The 18,624-nt window shown below is 42.0% G+C and overlaps 2 protein-coding genes across 2 annotated transcripts; both read left to right on the top strand.

Moving 5' to 3' along the window:
• The first annotated feature begins 1,815 nt into the window (after positions 1-1,815).
• On the top strand, positions 1,816-4,611 carry LOC142954846 (zinc-binding protein A33-like). The gene is made up of 2 exons (XM_076096125.1): positions 1,816-1,844; positions 2,376-4,611. The coding sequence occupies exon 2, from the start codon at positions 2,393-2,395 to the stop codon at positions 3,767-3,769; it is 1,377 nt and encodes a 458-aa protein (XP_075952240.1). The 5' UTR covers positions 1,816-1,844; positions 2,376-2,392; the 3' UTR covers positions 3,770-4,611.
• Positions 4,612-13,841: 9,230 nt separating this feature from the next.
• Positions 13,842-16,537, top strand: LOC142954894 (zinc-binding protein A33-like). Its single transcript, XM_076096239.1, has one exon. The coding sequence runs from the start codon at positions 14,094-14,096 to the stop codon at positions 15,522-15,524; it is 1,431 nt and encodes a 476-aa protein (XP_075952354.1). The 5' UTR covers positions 13,842-14,093; the 3' UTR covers positions 15,525-16,537.
• The last annotated feature ends 2,087 nt before the right edge of the window (positions 16,538-18,624 follow it).

Raw genomic sequence — 18,624 nt, 5'->3', positions numbered from 1 at the left:
TTAGATGTTTCAGTCTGGACCAAAGTGGTGGACCAACAGACAGACATTAGCCTCCATACGGGTCCTCATGAATTATAGGATGTTTAAACTAAACTTAAGAAAAAGATAACTCTCCAGACTTTTTGTATAATGATTATGAAACTTTAAACCATGACATTTGAAGAGAAGCGCTTTGAAATTAAGTATTTTTGTTATTTATTTTGATCAAATAAACTATTTTTCAGGTGCTGACCGGCAGGATTTCTGTGTGCAACAAATACTGTAAAGTTTGAGTTATGAGTTAAATCAGTATCTGTCTAAATAACGTTTATGTAAAAACAATGTGGCCACAAACATGGAAGTCCTGCAGATTTAATTAACGGTGGAAGAATAAAAGTCTGAGTGGTGAGTATTTCGTTAGAGAGTATTTCAGTCCAGAATATTTTATTTTTGTGGGTAATTTGTTTGTGAATATTTCATTTGCGATTATTGTGGTTGTATTTTGGTTGTGAGAAATCCTTTTCATGGTAGTATTGTGAGTATTTTGTTTTTTGACTAGTTTGTGAGTATATTGATTTTGGAGTATTTTGTTTTTGAGCATTTTCTTTGCGAGTATTTTGTGAATATTTTGTTAGTCAGTATTTTGTTCGTGAGTGTTTTGTGAGTATTATATTTGTCAGTATTATGTTTGCGAGTGTTTTCTTTGTGAGTATTATATTTCTCAGTATTTTGGTTGTGGGTGTTTGGGCTCAACCTTTGGATGAAAGAATGAATTGTGAATGAATTTTGATTGAATTCTCTTCAGGAGAAAGGTCAGATTCCTTTTTATTGGAGGTTTGGTTTGCAGCTCTCACGGTCGCTCCTCAGAGTGTTTTTGTCAACACACAGCACTCTTTCAGGCTGAGCCAACACGTGAGGACATGTTGAACACAAACATTCAGCCTTGTAGAGACCTCAGGGACAGATTTACTCAGAACATCTTAACGTTCTTTTTATTGAATTTAGAGCCACAAGCTGGAAGTATTTACCTCCTGATTTACGACGACAGCAGCTGAAGGATGGACCCATTGTGTGAATACATGAGGATCCAGTGGTCTTCAACTACATCTAAGGAAATACTCCGAACAGTACTCATGATTGTATATTATATTAATTGTTATTTTTAATGCTGCAGTCACATATCAGTCAGAAATGTGTTTATATTCTTGTTTTATAGCTGCAGGTAAGATAATAAAACCAGCCGCTGACTAAGTCAAATGTTTAATAAATTGTATAAATTTAAACTTTGTGGAGGCCGAGTTAGCCTGTTAGCCTGTTAGCTCACACAGTTGAAGTTTACAACCCCTCCCTCACTGTTTGCTGGCTCCTCCTCCTTTGTGACACACAATTTAACTGTCTGTCTGCAGCGTAATTATAAATGCAGTCAGAGGCACTGAACACGTTAATGGAAGACAGAAAAGGAGATAAAATGCATTAAAGACGCACAAAATAAACACAAGCCTCTGTGAAACAGAGGGAAAGATGGAGCATCAGGTCCAGCAGAGTGCAGCGGGTGGAGGAGGTGTTGATGTGGATGTTGTGTGTTAATTACATATGATCACATGAAAGTGGGCTTTACGAACACCAGCACTGTGAGCAAAGGACAAGAAAACTAAATTGAATCAGCAGTGGTTAAAGCGATGTAGATTTGATGTCATTAGCTAACATTAACAGTCAATACGTCTGTACGTCTTTTCTCTACATTCTGGAGGAAAAAGCATCAAGCTCAACGGCTCCGCCCCTTACATGACATCATCTGAGACAAACAGGAAACAGTTTGTTACTGTTCAGTTCTCAGTGTGAAGAGACTCACCGACAGACAGACGGTAAGATTTACCTTTATTACAAAGCTGTGACTTCAACTGAGGACAGTTACAGGTACAAGTACTAGAGTACTGCAGTACTACTGAAGTACTAATGTACTGAAGTACTTCTACCTGCTTCTGTCGTGTAATGAAAATGTTCGTCGTACAGATAAAATGAGGTAAAACCTGTTAACCAGTGAGCTGTAGAGGTGTGGTAGGTGTTTGTGGAGTGAAACACACCCCTGTGTTACAGGAAAAGTGTTTATCAGAGGAGTGACAAAGCTCCACCCCTCACCTGAGACAAACAGTTTGTGATTCTTCCTCACGAAAGAGAGACACACAGACTGAGAGAGAGACGATCAGATTCACCTTCAGACCAAACTAACAACTTCCTCTGAGTGAGTTCAGCTACAGGAGAGAACAGAGGAAAACTACAACACTGCTGCTTCAACCTGCTGACGCTCCACACACTGAATGTGAGTTTGACTAAAAACAGAGAAGTTAGTAGAGGAGGGAGGGGAGCCATGACTGATGTACTTTCTGTGTTTTCAGCTTCACTCAGAGACAAAATGGCTTCCAGATCAGAGGAGGATCTCTGCTGTCCGGTCTGTCATGAAGTCTTTAGAGATCCTGTTGTTCTGTCATGTAGCCACAGCTTCTGTAAAGACTGTCTGAAGAGCTGGTGGAGAGAGAAACCAACTCAGGAGTGTCCAGTTTGTAAGAGAAGATCTTCAAGGTCAGATCCACCTGTTAACCTGGTGTTAAAGAACCTGTGTGAGTCCTTCTTACTGGAGAGAGATCAGAGATCTTCAGAGCCTCTCTGCAGTCTGCACTCTGAGAAACTCAAACTCTTCTGTCTGGACCATCAGCAGCCAGTGTGTGTCGTCTGCAGAGATTCAGAGAAACACAGCGACCACAGATTCAGACCCATCGATGAAGCTGCTCCACAACACAAGAAGAACCTTCAGGAAACTCTGGAGCCCTTAAAGGAGAAGTTAAAGGTTTATGAAGAAGTTAAAGTGAAGTCTGATCAAACAGCAGAACACATGAAGGTCCAGGCCCGACGCACAGAGAGGCAGATTAAGGAGCAGTTTAAGAAGCTTCACCAGTTTCTAGAGGAGGAAGAGGAGGCCAGGATGGCTGCACTGAGGGAGGAAGAGGAGCAGATGAAGGAGAAGATGGAGGCTCTAAGCAGAGAGATAGCAGCTCTTTCAGACACAGTCAGAGCCACAGAGGACGAGCTGAGAGCTGAAGACGTCTCATTCCTGAACAACTACAAGGCTGCAGTGGAAAGAGTCCAGCAGCGCCCCCTGCTGGAGGATCCACAGCTGCTCTCAGGAGCTCTGATAGACGAGGCCAAACACCTGGGCAACCTGACCTTCAACATCTGGAACAAGATGAAGGACATGGTCTCCTACACTCCTGTGGTTCTGGACCCAAACACTGCTCATCCAAACCTCATCCTGTCTGAAGATCTGACCAGTGTGAGTTTTGGAGAGGAACAGCAGCTTCCTGATAATCCAGAGAGGTTTGATGAAGACTTGTTTGTTCTGGGCTCTGAGGGATTTAACTCAGGGACTCACAGCTGGGATGTCGAGGTAGGAGACAGTACAGGCTGGTCACTGGGTGTGTTAGCAGAGTCTGTCCAGAGGAAGGGACTCATTCAGTCTGGATTATGGCTAATACAGTTCTATAAAGATAAATACTCAGCATGGTCACTACCAGGTCGACTCACTGTTCTCTTAGTACAGAAGAAGCTCCAGAGGATCAGAGTGAATCTGGACTGGAACAGAGGAAAGCTGTCGTTCTCTGATCCTGATACTAACACACACATACACACCTTCACACACACTTTCACTGAGAGGATGTTTCCATACATTGACACTGTAGATAAAGTGAAGACATCACCACTGAAGGTCTGTGTAACAGTGGAACAGAGCAGTTAGAGATGAAGAGGATGATTATATTTACGATGTTTATTCCTTAAAAGTGAAAAGTCCCTGAATTTAACCTGTTAAGATGAACCTGTCCTCCTGGTGTCTCATTACTTAAAACATGTTGAGTTTTATTTCACTTATTGTTTTATATTTTATTTTTGTTTTTAATTAGTTCAATAAATTTATTTTTGTTTCGATTGTAAACCTTTTTATATGTAAACATGTTTCACTTAGTTTCTGATCTTTATGTTTGGTTTCATTTTAAATTGTTCATGTTCATGTTCATCGTGTTTGGAGCCATGAAGACCAGGAGTCTCTCATTCCCTGATTTTAAGCTTCCTCGTCTCCTTGTCTCCTTGTCTCCTCGTCTCCTTGTCTCCTCGTCTCCTCTGTCCTCCGGTGTGTGACCCAGATATCGATCTCAGCGCTCGAAAGGAATCGAGGATGTGGGGAAAGAGATGTAGACCTCAGGAACCACTTTGCAGAAGGTGATGGGATCCAAATAAAGACTTGAGGAGTTTATCAATAACTGCTTTGACTTTTAGTCGAGGGAACTTCCGGAGTCGGACTACAAAAAGACGTCATCTGCAGCTCTCTGTTTGCTGTCTTTGTCTTTGACGGCAGCATTTTGGGATTTTGTTAAAAATGATTGAATCATCTATCAGCTAAATCTGTAATTTATAGAGAAACATAAATTTATTATATTACAGTATAAAATCACATATTTGTTCATTTAAATATGTTAAATTGTTTTAAACTCAGTGTCAATGGTTAAATAATTAAACAATTATATTTCTTTATTCTGTCTTTGAAATGTTTAAACATCTTTTAAATAAACGTGTAAAACCTTTTGTAGTGGCCATTTGTCGACTTAATCCAATTTAAACAAACAATAATCAAACGCCACTGATGCACCGTGGTCGGTATTCTTACGCAGCCAGAAGAGAGTGGATTGTCCATGCAGGATTCCGATTTTCGTGTTTATTGAATAAAGCAAACAAACGAACAAACAAACGAACTAACAAAACTCCTGTCGTGCTGTCTCTCCTGTGATGTGATATGCTGGTAAAAACTATACGCCCACCCCGGTGCATGCTGGTCCTATCCTTCTACTCATATATATAGCAACAGGTGCCCACAGTAATTACCCAAAAAACAATATAACTAAACAAATTACTATTAAAGAGAAAAATAATCTTAATATATAAAACATCTACAATAATTAAACAATACTTATAAATGAAATAACAAAATACAATATCAAATAAATAGCTCCAACATTCCGGCCCCTAATTGTGCATAATATCACAATTATTATTCTCAAACGAGCTATTCCTACAATAAACATGACCTAAAGTTAATCTTCTTCTTGACACCTACGACAAACAAGAAGAGAAAGATTAGAGAGAGAGAAAATAGAGGTAGAGAAAGATAGAGGTGGAGAAAACATCAGTCCATGATGTTTAGTCTGCTGCTTCCAATAGCAGACAGAGCTTCGTCACCGGCCTCTCCAGAATGCTGGTCCTGGTTTGAAGTCGCACAGACCGCACCAGCCCCTTTGTATCTGGTCTTGCATCCAAAACTTTCCCCATTATCCAAGATCATCTTGGAGCTGTGGTGTCCGCAACAAGGACAATGTCTCCAGCAGTGAGGCTTCTTCTTGGCCTTGTCCATTTTTGTCTCTCTTGCAACATAGGTAGGTACTCAGAGATCCATCTCTTCCAAAAGAGTTCAGCCATGTACTGTATTTGCTTCCACCTTTTCCTGCTGTATAGATCACTTTGATCGAATAGTCCTGGTGGCATGATTGGTTTGCCCTTTAACATTAGAATGTGGTTTGGTGTGAGAGCTTCGAGGTCATCTGGGTCATCTGAGACTTTTGTGATGGGTCTGTCATTTAGAATTGCTTCAACCTCACAGAAAATAGTCTGGAGTCCTTCATCGTCCAGAATTTGCTGTTGAAGCACTGAGGTGAGAACACCTTTCACTGAACGAATCAGGCGCTCCCAGATGCCGCCTTGATGGGAAGCTGCTGGTGTGTTAAAGTTCCATTTTATGCCATCCTGGACCAAAGCCCTTTGAATTTTGCCATGATTCAAAACAGCCAGACTTTCCTTCAGCTCTCGGTTGGCTCCAACAAAGTTTGTGCCATTATCAGACCTGATAGTGGAGACTGCACCTCGTCTACAGATGAACCTTCGTACTGCATTTATACAGGAGTCTGTGTCCAGTGTATATGCCACTTCCAAGTGTACAGCACGACTGGTAAGACAGGTGAAAAGCACTCCATATCTCTTCAGAAGACTTCTACCTCTTTTAACATTGATGGGTCCAAAATAGTCAACTCCAACATTTGTAAAAGGAGCTTTATCAGGAAACACTCTCTCCTCCGGCAAGTCTGCCATCTTCTGTTCACCAAGCTTTCCTCTGTTGCGTCTACAAACAACACAATCAGATATGACTTTCCTGGCAGCAGAGTTTGCATTAATGATCCAGTACTTCTGCCGTGACCTTGACAGCATGTGATTTCTTCCAGCATGTCCCAGCTGATGATGGATATGGCGCAAAATCAGCGTGGATACATGCAGGTCTTTGGACAAAATGACTGGATGTTTGAATTCTGCTGGCAGTGCTGCTTTACTTAGCCGACCACCAATTCTGAGGATTTCATCATCCATTACTGGGTCCAGTTTGTACAGCGGACTTTCTTTGGGGACGTTTTTAAAGCATCCTTTCAGTGAGGCAATTTCAGCTTTGAACTTGTGTCGTTGTACATATTGAATGATTGACTGCTCTGCCTTAGCAAGATCTTCAGGTGTTAGGCTTTGTCCTTTGAGTGTGGCTTTAAAGCTTTGAACTTTTCTTTCCACTTCATGCTCCTGATTATCTTTCCTGATGCCTGCAGAAGCACAAAACTCCTTTCTCTTCTGTCCCAATAACAGGAGAAGTTCCTTGACCTTCAGAAACCAAGCGACAGATGTTTTTAGTCTAGTCCAAGATGAAAAATAGTAGATCAGGTGGTTGGTGGCATTTTCCAAATCCTTGATGATAGCATTTACCATTAAGTCCCTTTTGACCTCTGGGTCATCTGCAGAAATCACATCAAGCTTCACATCCAGTTTAGGCCACTCCTTTGAATGATAGAGAAACTCAGGTCCATTTATCCATCTCCTGCTTTTCAGGAAATCCTCAGCTCTCATTCCTCTTGATGCTTCATCTGCTGGATTCTCCTTGGAACCCACATATCTCCACTGATCCACATCTGCTGCTTCTCTGATGAAAGAGGTTCTGTTTGCCACAAAAGTGTGGAATCGTCTGGTTTCACTAGAGATATACTTAAGGACTGTTGTGCTGTCCGTCCAGAAGACCGACTTCTCCAGCTTGAGTTGCAACTCTTTCCGAAGCATTTTATCCACACGAACAGCAAGAACTGCGGCTGTAAGTTCCAGTTGAGGAATTGTGGTCTGCTTTAGTGGAGCAACTCTGGCCTTTTCCAAGAGAAATGCAACATGTACTTTATCATCAGTTTCCAATCTCACATAAGACACAGTTCCATAGCCAACTTGACTGGCATCCGAAAAATGGTGAAGTTGTGCTGTAGCAGGTTCTCCAAAGTCTCTGGGTTTAATACAGCGGTCCACTTTGAACTCAGACATCCTTTTCAGGTCCTCCAGCCAATTAGACCATTGTTCAGAGAAAGAGTGGGGAATAGCATCATCCCACCCCAGGTTTCTCCTACAAAGCTCCTGCAGTAACAGCTTGGCTGGCATACTGAATGGGGCTAGAAATCCCAAAGGGTCATAAAGTGAGCTGACCACTGACAAAATGCCTCTTCTGGTGTTTGGCTGTTCTTGTAATGATGTCCTGAACTTGAACTTGTCAGTTTCAATGCACCACTCTAGTCCTAGTGCTCGCTCCATTGGAAGTTGGTCTGTATCCAAATCCAGTTCCACCATTTCTTTTGGTCTTTTGTCCTCAGCGATTGACAGCAGCACTGTGCGGCTGTTGCTGATCCATCTTGAAAGATTGAATCCTCCTTTATGACAGAGAGCATTCAAATCTTTGATCATTTGCAGTGACTCCTCCTCTGACGCCATGGATTTCAGGCAGTCATCCACATAAAAATTATGTCTGACTGTATTTGTCACTTCTGGAGGGAAATGTTGGACATTATCATCTGCAGTTCTCCTCAAAGCATAATTTGCACAACTTGGTGAGGATACAGCTCCGAACAGATGTACTTTCATCCGATACTCCAGTGGAGACTGTGCAGTGTCACCATCAGACCACCAGAGGAAGCGGAGAAAGTTGATGTGCTTTTCTGAGACATGAACTTGATGAAACATGGCTTGGATGTCGGCCATTACTGCAACGGGCTCTTGCCTAAATCGGACGAGGACTCCAATAAGAGTGTTAGTAAGATCAGGTCCCTGCAAGAGCTGGCAGTTCAGTGATGTCCCTTTAAAAGTTGCTCCACAATCAAAAACAACTCTCAGTTTGCCTTTTCTGGGATGATAGACTCCATGATGAGGGATGTACCACACCTCTCCATCACTTTGTTCGAGTTGATCAGCAGGTACCATCTCGGCATATCCTTGAGTTATCATGTTGTTTAGGAATGCGGTGTATTCCTCCTTAAATGGAACATTCTTGACAAATTTTCTTTTCAGGCTTCGGAGGCGCTGTTCTACAACACAGCGATTGTTAGGCAAGACAGAATTTTCCTGTCTGAAAGGTAAGTCAATACAGTAATGGTCTCCAGTTAATACTGTTGTGTTGCTCATAACATTCATGAACTTGATGTCTTCTCTGGACATTTCAATCTGCTCCTCTGATCTCTCATTAAAGTCATGGTTATACTGTTTAACCAGCATTCCTTGCAGATGTTCCACAGATATTCGGTTGGCTGTTACAGCAGGGCAGCCACTCTTACTCCTACTGCTTCCGCCGCGAAGTGGACCATTAATGACCCAACCAACTCTGGTTCTGACCGCATAAGGTCCTTCATCCTGGCTGTTTATCAGCTCCCAAGGCTCCATCACTTTTGGAGCATCAGTTCCAATTAGTAGCTCAACACTTGCGTCAATGTCGTGGAGCTTAACATCCTTGAGATAAGACCATTGATCAAGATCCTCCTCTCGTGGAACGTTGAGTATAGAAACAGGCATGCTCTTTTGAGTTAGAACATCAGGTAACTCAATGAAATCATTTGTGCTCATACCAGACACTTCAAGACCTGACAGAATATGTGCATTTACAATCTTCTTTTGACTCATTGTTCTCAGCAGAATACTGGTCTTTTTACCCTTCAAGTTCAGTTTTCTTGCCAAGTTCTCTGTACAGAATGTGCCGGAACTCCCTGGATCCAAGAAGGCATATGTCTGCACCGTTTTGTTACCCCTCTGGCTCTTGATTTTGACAGCGACAATAGAAAAGATGGAATTATCTTCATAACCAGCCCCAATATGGCCGCAGGTCTGAGTCATGGTGGTTGAGACACTTGGAGGGCTCACAGACTGTTGGGCTTGTTGAAAGGTTGTTCTTTTATCTTGCCACTCTATGTGAAGGACTCCTGGGTGCTTTTGGTGACACACATTGCAATCCAAACGACTCCTGCAGTCTTTGCTTGTGTGGCCTACTTTCAGGCAACCAAAACAAATACCCTGTTCCTTGATAAAGTTTATTTTATCACGATGTCCTTTCACTTTAAACTGTGAGCATTTATCCAATGAGTGACAACTTTGTGTACAAAACAGACAGTTGTTAATAGAGGAAGACTTAGTCTTGTTTCCTGTGTACTGAGTGATGACTCCTTCTTTTACTGCAGTAACGTTGGTGGCAAAGCTGCTTCCTTTTTTCCTTTGCTTCAAGTGACTAACGTTGGGGACCTTCAAGTTGGTAGGTTGAGAGTCCTGAATGTTGCCAAAAAGTGGATCTGAGGCAATTCTGACTTGTTTTTCAATGAAAGCAACAAGATCCTTAAACAGTGCTCTCTGGCCACTTCGCTCTTGCAGATCACAAGCAACATTTCTCCACCGTTCCCTTAATTTATAAGGAAGTTTCAAGATGATGCTCCTCATATTAGATGGTAGGTCCAGTTCCTTCATATGCATCATTTGCTCTGTTAGATTTGAGCATCCTCGAAGAAACAGGGAAAAAGATTGCAATGCTTTAATATCTTCACTTTTAACAGGCGTCCAGCTGAGAATCTTTTCCATATACGTAGATGCAATTTTGTATTCGTTTCCAAAGTGCTCTGCTAGAAGATTTTTGGCTCGGTGGTATCCCTGATCTGTCACAGATTTTGCTGGACCAGCAGAGCAGCGATGTCATTTTGTCTTTGCATCACATTTACAATGTCATTCTGATGGGGTTGAGGTTGCACAAGTCCTGCTTGATTTTCATTCACAGTTTGTGTTGCTTGAACTGGAGCATCAGTCTTTAATAGCATCTCATCAATTTGTGTGTTTGACCTTTGTTTAGGCCTAACAACTTGTGGTTGTGTTATGGGATCAGACACAGAAATAGCATCCACTTTAACAGGAACAAAGGTGTAGGCATGGGGATTCAATTGTCTTGCTTCTTTGGATTTGTTCCTTTCAAAATAAGAGTTCATTCCGTCCGAACATTTTGAGCCACGCTGGGATGAATTGATTTCCAAGACATGAAGCTTTGCATTTGTAGCTGCCAATTCCGTTTCAAGTTCCAATTGTTCCTTTTCTCTCTTCAACTTATCAGTTTCTTTCTTCAACTTTTCCTTTTCTCTCTCCAACTTCTCCTCTTGAGCTTCTATTAAATGTTTCCTTTTTAGAGCAGCAACACGCTCCGTCAGTGCTGCCTTGTCGGCCTCAGCTCTAATGCGTGCAGATGAAATCCGTGATAGCTGGGAATGTGTCTTTACAGATGTCCTCTTTACACTTGACACATTAGAAGCACTATCTTCAGGGTTTATTTCATCTGCAACACTTTGGTCGTCGAGAGAGTCTTTATTTGGCTGCACATATGGGTGACCCATTTCAGACAGCCAGCATTTTACCTTTTCAGTGAAGTCACAGAACATTGTCATTTGTTCTTTGAAGTACTGATTTTGCCTTGTAACTTCATCTTGAGGTAAAGGTAAGCTCACAAAAGATGTATGCATGTCATTTGCATCTTGGTAACACTTGATGAACATAGAAAGCTCAGCATTCACTGAATTTACATTTTCATTGGAAGTCATTAATGCACTTATGTTTCTCAAACACTTTTTGGCTTGTTTGCATTTTGCAGTCCTTTTTTGCTGGTACATTTCCGTGTAGAACTCCAAGCCTTTAGAAGTCATTTTAATGTCTCTTCTTGCTGAAGGCGTTTCAACATCCTTCGACTGAACGTCAGACATTTTGAACACTTCTTCCAAACTGTTTGTCGCACATCAATCAAATCCGTCGGACGTGAATGCAGGTAAAGTGCAGCAAAAAACAGCAACGGTGCCAACAGGCCGATCAGGTCCAATTCACCACACACACACTGAAGTCGGGTTTTTTAATGAATGAAAGCCGCCGATAGTGGTGCGCGGGTGTTGCGCAATGTTCATTTGTAGCGATTCAACGCAGTCAGGTTTAAACATCCAGAAGCATGTACATCACTGTGAATACGGACTTTTAAACTCCACTCGTTTCACCGTCTTCCTATACGGCAGTCGTATCACGTACCCGTTTCTTCTGAGATGTTTCAGCGCTTTGTTGATCCGCTCCAAAGCAGTTGTCCCGCTGACGTTGAATCCAAGAGTGATGAATGAAACAATCCTCTTTGATCATCCATACGAAATCCAAAACGATCCAATGTCCAACGATGAGGGATCGGTCCTTTGAGTCCAAGGGCGAAGTTTTTACTTTGAGTCCAAGGGCGTAGTTTTTACTTTATGTAGTGGCCATTTGTCGACTTAATCCAATTTAAACAAACAATAATCAAACGCCACTGATGCACCGTGGTCGGTATTCTTACGCAGCCAGAAGAGAGTGGATTGTCCATGCAGGATTCCGATTTTCGTGTTTATTGAATAAAGCAAACAAACGAACAAACAAACGAACTAACAAAACTCCTGTCGTGCTGTCTCTCCTGTGATGTGATATGCTGGTAAAAACTATACGCCCACCCCGGTGCATGCTGGTCCTATCCTTCTACTCATATATATAGCAACAGGTGCCCACAGTAATTACCCAAAAAACAATATAACTAAACAAATTACTATTAAAGAGAAAAATAATCTTAATATATAAAACATCTACAATAATTAAACAATACTTATAAATGAAATAACAAAATACAATATCAAATAAATAGCTCCAACACCTTTCATTGGTATGAGTTTGTTGTTATTAGAGGATAGTATTTGTCTTCTTTTCATATTTCATCTCATTTATTTGTCTCCTGCTTCAATGTTTAACTCATATTTTTAACTAATAAAAATACAAATAAGCAACAGAAGCAGCCAACACAGAGCTCTGGAACGACAATATTAATATTATAACTACTTGTGTTTACAGTTGAGTAAGATAAAGAAATGGAGCAGGTAGTTAACTTCAGTAACAATGAGAGCGGACATGTTGGATTCTTCAAGTCTCTGCATGTTGAGTTTCAGCTTCATCTTTGATGTTACATTAAAACAACACGCTGAACACACTCCTGCATGTGCACGCCCTTATCTCACACACACACACACACACACACACACACACACACACACACACACACACACACACACACACACACACACACAGATTAGGACGGAGCAGGAAACAGCTTCATGTGCCAGAGTCAGACATGTTAGCCTGTTGGCCTGTGGATATCATTGCAGTTTGTTGAGACTCGTTTGACAGTTTGGTTGATGGATGTTCACACAGACAGACACACAGTAGTATTCAGTCTCTTGCCTCTCAAGTAGCTGCAGCTTTGTGTGTGTGTGTGTGTGTGTGTGTGTGTGTGTGTGTGTGTGTGTTTGTGTGTTTTCAGTCTGCAGGTGTTGACTGATGACGTCACTCTGACTTCACCTTTCAAAGTTAAAAACAGACCAAACATGTGACCACTTCCTGGTCTCAGCTTTTGAAGACTGAGTGACAGTCTGACAACATCAGTGTTGTTGTTCAGTGTGTGTGTGTTAATGGGAAGACATAAGATTCATCTTCAAAGAAGTCACAGGTCAATACGATTTGATGTTGATGTTTTGTTGCTCATTATGTTCATTCATTATGTTTGAGGAGTCGCCCCCTGATGGTCAGTAGAGAGAATGCAGGTTTAAGGGACTTCAACATTGGCTTCACTCTTCAGAACTACAGGTTGCCGCCTGGCACCAACCCTACGATTAGTGTGTATAACCGTGTGGTGTGTGATGCATGTTGTGTAGTGTGGTACAGCTTGATGTCTGCTGATGTCAGCACTGTGAAACACTGAGTTTTCCCCCTCTGCTAAATTGATGGCTGTGATTATTGTGTCTCTGTTGTTTGTTTGTAGTAACTCATCTTTCTGAGGGTAAAATGTTTTTTTTGTGTAACAAGTTGTGTGTTAGCCAGTGAGTGTGAGTGTGAGTGTGTGTGTGTGTGTGTGTGTGTGTGTTGTCTCTGGTCACTTTTAGTCTTCACTGATCAATTGAAAGATTTCACCATGTTTTTTTTTTTTTTTTAGCTCAGTCTGTCACAAATTACTATGAAGGGAGAAACATTTTAAGTCACTGCTGTTTGACTCTAAATGGACCACAATGTACAAAATGAACATCATGCTGTATTGAAGAAGACTTGAAACTAGAGATTGAGACCATAAACTCATGTTTACAATGTTTACTGAGGTAATAAATCAAGAGAGAAGTAGAGTCATTTTCTCATAGACTTCTATACAACCAGTACTGCAGTACGAATGTAATAGTACTAATGTACTGAAGTAATAATGTACTGAAGTACTTCTACCTGCTGCTGACTTTTTATGAAAATGTTCCTGATGCAGATAAAATGAGGTAAAACCTGTTAACCAGTGAGCTGTAGAGGGGGTGTAGGAGTGAAACACACCCCTGTGTTACAGGTGAAGTGTTTATCAGAGGAGGAGTGACAAAGCTCCACCCCTCACCTGACTCACCTGAGACAAACAGTTTTTGATTCTTCCTCACTAAAGAGAGACACACAGACTGAGAGAGAGACGATCAGATTCACCTTCAGACCAAACTAACAACTTCCTCTGAGTGAGTTCAGCTACAGGAGAGAAAAGAGGAAAACTACAACACTGCTGCTTCAACCTGCTGACGCTCCACACACTGAATGTGAGTTTGACTAAAAACAGTGAAGTTAGTAGAGGAGGGAGGGGAGCCATGACTGATGTACTTTCTGTGTTTTCAGCTTCACTCAGAGACAAAATGTCTTCCAGATCAGAAGAGGATCTCTGCTGTCCGGTCTGTCATGAAGTCTTTAGAGATCCTGTTGTTCTGTCATGTAGCCACAGCTTCTGTAAAGACTGTCTGAAGAGCTGGTGGAGAGAGAAACCAACTCAGGAGTGTCCAGTTTGTAAGAGAAGATCTTCAAAGGATCCACCTTGTAACCTGGTGTTAAAGAACCTGTGTGAGTCCTTCTTACTGGAGAGAGATCAGAGAGCTTCAGAGCCTCTCTGCAGTCTGCACTCTGAGAAACTCAAACTCTTCTGTCTGGACCATCAGCAGCCAGTGTGTCTCGTCTGCAGAGATTCAGAGAAACACAGCGACCACAGATTCAGACCCATCGATGAAGCTGCTCCACAACACAAGAAGAACCTTCAGGAAACTCTGGAGCCCTTAAAGGAGAAGTTAAAGGTTTATGAAGAAGTTAAAGTGAAGTCTGATCAAACAGCAGAACACATGAAGGTCCAGGCCCGACGCACAGAGAGGCAGATTAAGGAGCAGTTTAAGAAGCTTCACCAGTTTCTAGAGGAGGAAGAGGAGGCCAGGATGGCTGCACTGAGGGAGGAAGAGGAGCAGAAGAGTCAGATGATGAAGGAGAAGATGGAGGCTCTGAGCAGAGAGATAGCAGCTCTTTCAGACACAGTCAGAGCCACAGAGGACGAGCTGAGAGCTGAAGACGTCTCATTCCTGAACAACTACAAGGCTGCAGTGGAAAGAGTCCAGCAGCGCCCCCTGCTGGAGGATCCACAGCTGTTCTCAGGAGCTCTGATAGACGAGGCCAAACACCTGGGCAACCTGGCCTTCAACATCTGGAACAAGATGAAGGACATGGTCTCCTACACTCCTCTGATTCTGGACCCAAACACTGCTCATCCAGAACTCATCCTGTCTGAAGATCTGACCAGTGTGAGTTTTGGAGAGGAACAGCAGCTTCCTGATAATCCAGAGAGGTTTGATGAACACTTGTTTGTTCTGGGCTCTGAGGGATTTAACTCAGGGACTCTCAGCTGGGATGTCCAGGTTGGAGACAGTACAGGCTGGTCACTGGGTGTGTCAGCAGAGTCTGTCCAGAGGAAGGGACTCGTACAGTCTGGATTATGGCTAATACAGTTCTATAAAGATAAATACTCAGCATGGTCACTACCAGGTCGACTCACTGATCTCTTGGTGCAGAAAAAGCTCCAGAGGATCAGAGTGAATCTGGACTGGAACAGAGGAAAGCTGTCGTTCTCTGATCCTGATACTAACACACACATACACACCTTCACACACACTTTCACTGAGAGGATGTTTCCATTCATTTACACTGTAGATAAAGTGAAGACATCACCACTGAAGGTCTGTGTAACAGTGGAACAGAGCAGTTAGAGATGAAGAGGATGAATATATTTACGATCTTTATTCCTTAAAAGGTAAAAGTCCCTGAATTTAACCTGTTAAGATGAACCTGTCCTCCTGGTGTCTCATTACTTAAAACATGTTGAGTTTTCTTTCACTTATTGTTTGTTTTTATTTTATTTTTGTTTTTAATTTGTTCAACAATTAGCTTTTTGTTTCTATTGTGAACCTTTTTATATGTAAAAATGTTTCACTTAGTTTCTGATCTTTATGTTTGGTTTCATTTTAAATTGTTCATTTCTTGATTATTTTGATTCATGTGTTTGGAGCCATGAAGACCAGGAGTCTCTCATTCCCTGATTTTAAGCTTCCTCGTCTCCTCGTCTCCTCGTCTCCTGTGTCCTCCGGCGTGTGACCCAGATATCGATCTCAGCGCTCCGTCTTGAAGGACGTCCTAGTTCCTAAAAAGCATCTCGAGGATGGAGGAGGCCTGCTGGAGGAGCTGTGAGCGAGGAGACATCGGTGCATCCTTTGAGGAACGTAAACAAACCAGAGACATTGAACACAGCTGGAATAATCTCTAACATGGCGGGACTCTACAAATGTAACTGTTCATAACAACATTACGCTCCGAGGCAGCGATGTAATAATTACATGAAGATCTGTTGCCTCGACTCCTCTCTCCTTGCATCTCTTCCTCGCCTCCTCCGCTCCCGTCTCCCCTGGGCCGGACTAAGACACGAGGAGAGGAGGCGAGGAAAGGAATCGAGGATGTGGGGAAAGAGATGTAGACCTCAGGAGCCACTTTGCAGAAGGTGATGGGATCCAAATAAAGACTTGAGGAGTTTATCAATAACTGCTTTGACTTTTAGTCGAGGGAACTTCCGGAGTCGGACGACAAAAAGACGTCATCTGCAGCTCTCTGTTTGCTGTCTTTGTCTTTGACGGCAGCATTTTGGGATTTTGTTAAAAATGATTGAATCATCTATCGACTAAATCTGTAATTTATAGAGAAACATAAATTCATTATATTACAGTATAAAATCACATATTTGTTCATTTAAGTATGTTAAAATGTTTTAAACTCAGTGTCAATGATTAAATAATTATATTTCTTTATTCTGTCTTTGAAATGTAAATATCTTTTAAATAAACGTATAAAACCTTTCATTGGTATTAGTTTGTTGTTATTAGAGGATAGTATTTGTCTTCTTTTCATATTTCATCTCATTTATTTGTCTCCTGCTTCAATGTTTAACTCATATTTTAACTAATAAAAATACAAATGAGCAACAGAAGCAGCCAACACAGAGCTCTGGAACGACAATATTAATATTATAACTACTTGTGTTTACAGTTGAGTAAAATAAAGAAATGGAGCAGGTAGTTAACTTCAGTAACAATGAGAGCGGACATGTTGGATTCTTCAAGTCTCTGCATGTTGAGTTTCAGCTTCATCTTTGATGTTACATTAAAACAACACGCTGAACACACTCCTGCATGTGCACGCCCTTATTACACACACACACACACACACACACACACACACACACACACACACACGGAGAGATTAGGGCGGAGCAGGAAACAGCTTCATGTGCCAGAGTCAGACATGTTAGCCTGTTAGCTTGTTAGTCTGTTAGCTGTTGGCCTGTTAGCGTGTTTACGTGTTAGCCTGTTAGCTTGTTGGCCTGTGGATATTATTGCAGTTTGTTGAGACTTGTTTGACAGTTTGGTTGATGGATGTTCACACAGACAGACACACAGTAGTATTCAGTCTCTTGTCTCTCAAGTAGCTGCAGCTTTGTGTGTGTGTGTGTGTTTGTGTTTTCAGTCTGCAGGTGCTGACTGATGATGTCACTCTGACTTCACCTTTCAAAGTTAAAAACAGACCGAACATGTGACCACTTCCTGGTCTCAGCTTTTGAAGACTGATTGACAGTCTGACAACATCAGTGTTGTTGTTCACTGTGTTAGTGTGTGTGTTAGTGTATGTGTGTGTGTGTTAATGGGAAGAAATAAGATTCATCTTCAAAGAAGTCACAGGTCAATACGATTTGATGTTTATGTTTTGTTGCTCTTATGTTCATTCGTTATGTTCAGAGGAGTCGCCCCCTGATGGTCAGTAGAGAGAATGCAGGTTTTAAGGCCACTCATGTATCGGCTTCACTTTCCAGAACTGGAAGTAACCAGTCTGGTCCAAACGGACACAAATCTGTATCAGAGTAGTATACCGTGACGCTATGGAGTTTAAAGTGTATCCTCTACATTTTTATATAAGCTACAGGGAGTCATTTTGAACGTCACAGCTACCATCTCGATTTTATCTGAGGTGGATGTCGGCCTTTAAAAACCCACAATCAGACGTGGCCTCTGCCTCCCACCCAGCTCTCTGACTCGTTCGGCGCACCGGCGCTGCCTCCATCTTCATTTTCAAGGATTTCGTTCAGGTCGGAACCCTGTCGCTGTAACCTTCAGGCTTTGTGTGTGCGTGTGCGTGTGTGTGTGTGTGTGTGCTGTCACAGAAACACTTCATGAACAGCAGGCCTGACCTCCTGCTCACGACAGAAATGTAAAATAAATGTGAGACCTTGGCATTTCCGAAGAAAATGTTAACACATTCCCACTCCTTTACATCGTCCTGTCAGCCATTTTGCACTTTGACTTATGTTTTCTTTTTCTTTACATAATTTGTTCGCTGTGTGTGTGAGAGGACATGAATACAGAATATGCATGTACTCTAGGCTCTGTGTGTGTGTGTGTGTGTGTGTGTATAGCCTCCGAACTCCCCGTGCTGTAGCAGTCAAACGCCGGCCGATATATCTGCAGTGACAGCCCTTAAACAACAGGCGAGGGAGATAAGTGAGGTCGGCGTGAAATATGATTAAAGCACAGCCTTCCTCTTCGCCTTTGATTTAAAAGGAGCATGGCACAAACAACTCATCTCTTCCACACACACACACACACACACACACACACACACACACACACACACACACACACACACACACACACACACACACACACACACACACACACACACACACACACACACACACACACACACACAAAGTCAGCCACAAAGCATGTTAAAAAAAAAAAAAAAAAAAAAGAGCAGAAGAGGGAGGAA

Source organism: Anarhichas minor, unplaced genomic scaffold, assembly GCF_050575085.1.
Source record: "Anarhichas minor isolate MPS153535 unplaced genomic scaffold, ASM5057508v1 ptg000021l, whole genome shotgun sequence".
NCBI lineage: Eukaryota > Metazoa > Chordata > Actinopteri > Perciformes > Anarhichadidae > Anarhichas > Anarhichas minor.
The sequence above is the reverse complement of the archived record's forward strand: the minus strand, read 5'-3'. Positions and strand labels throughout refer to the sequence as shown.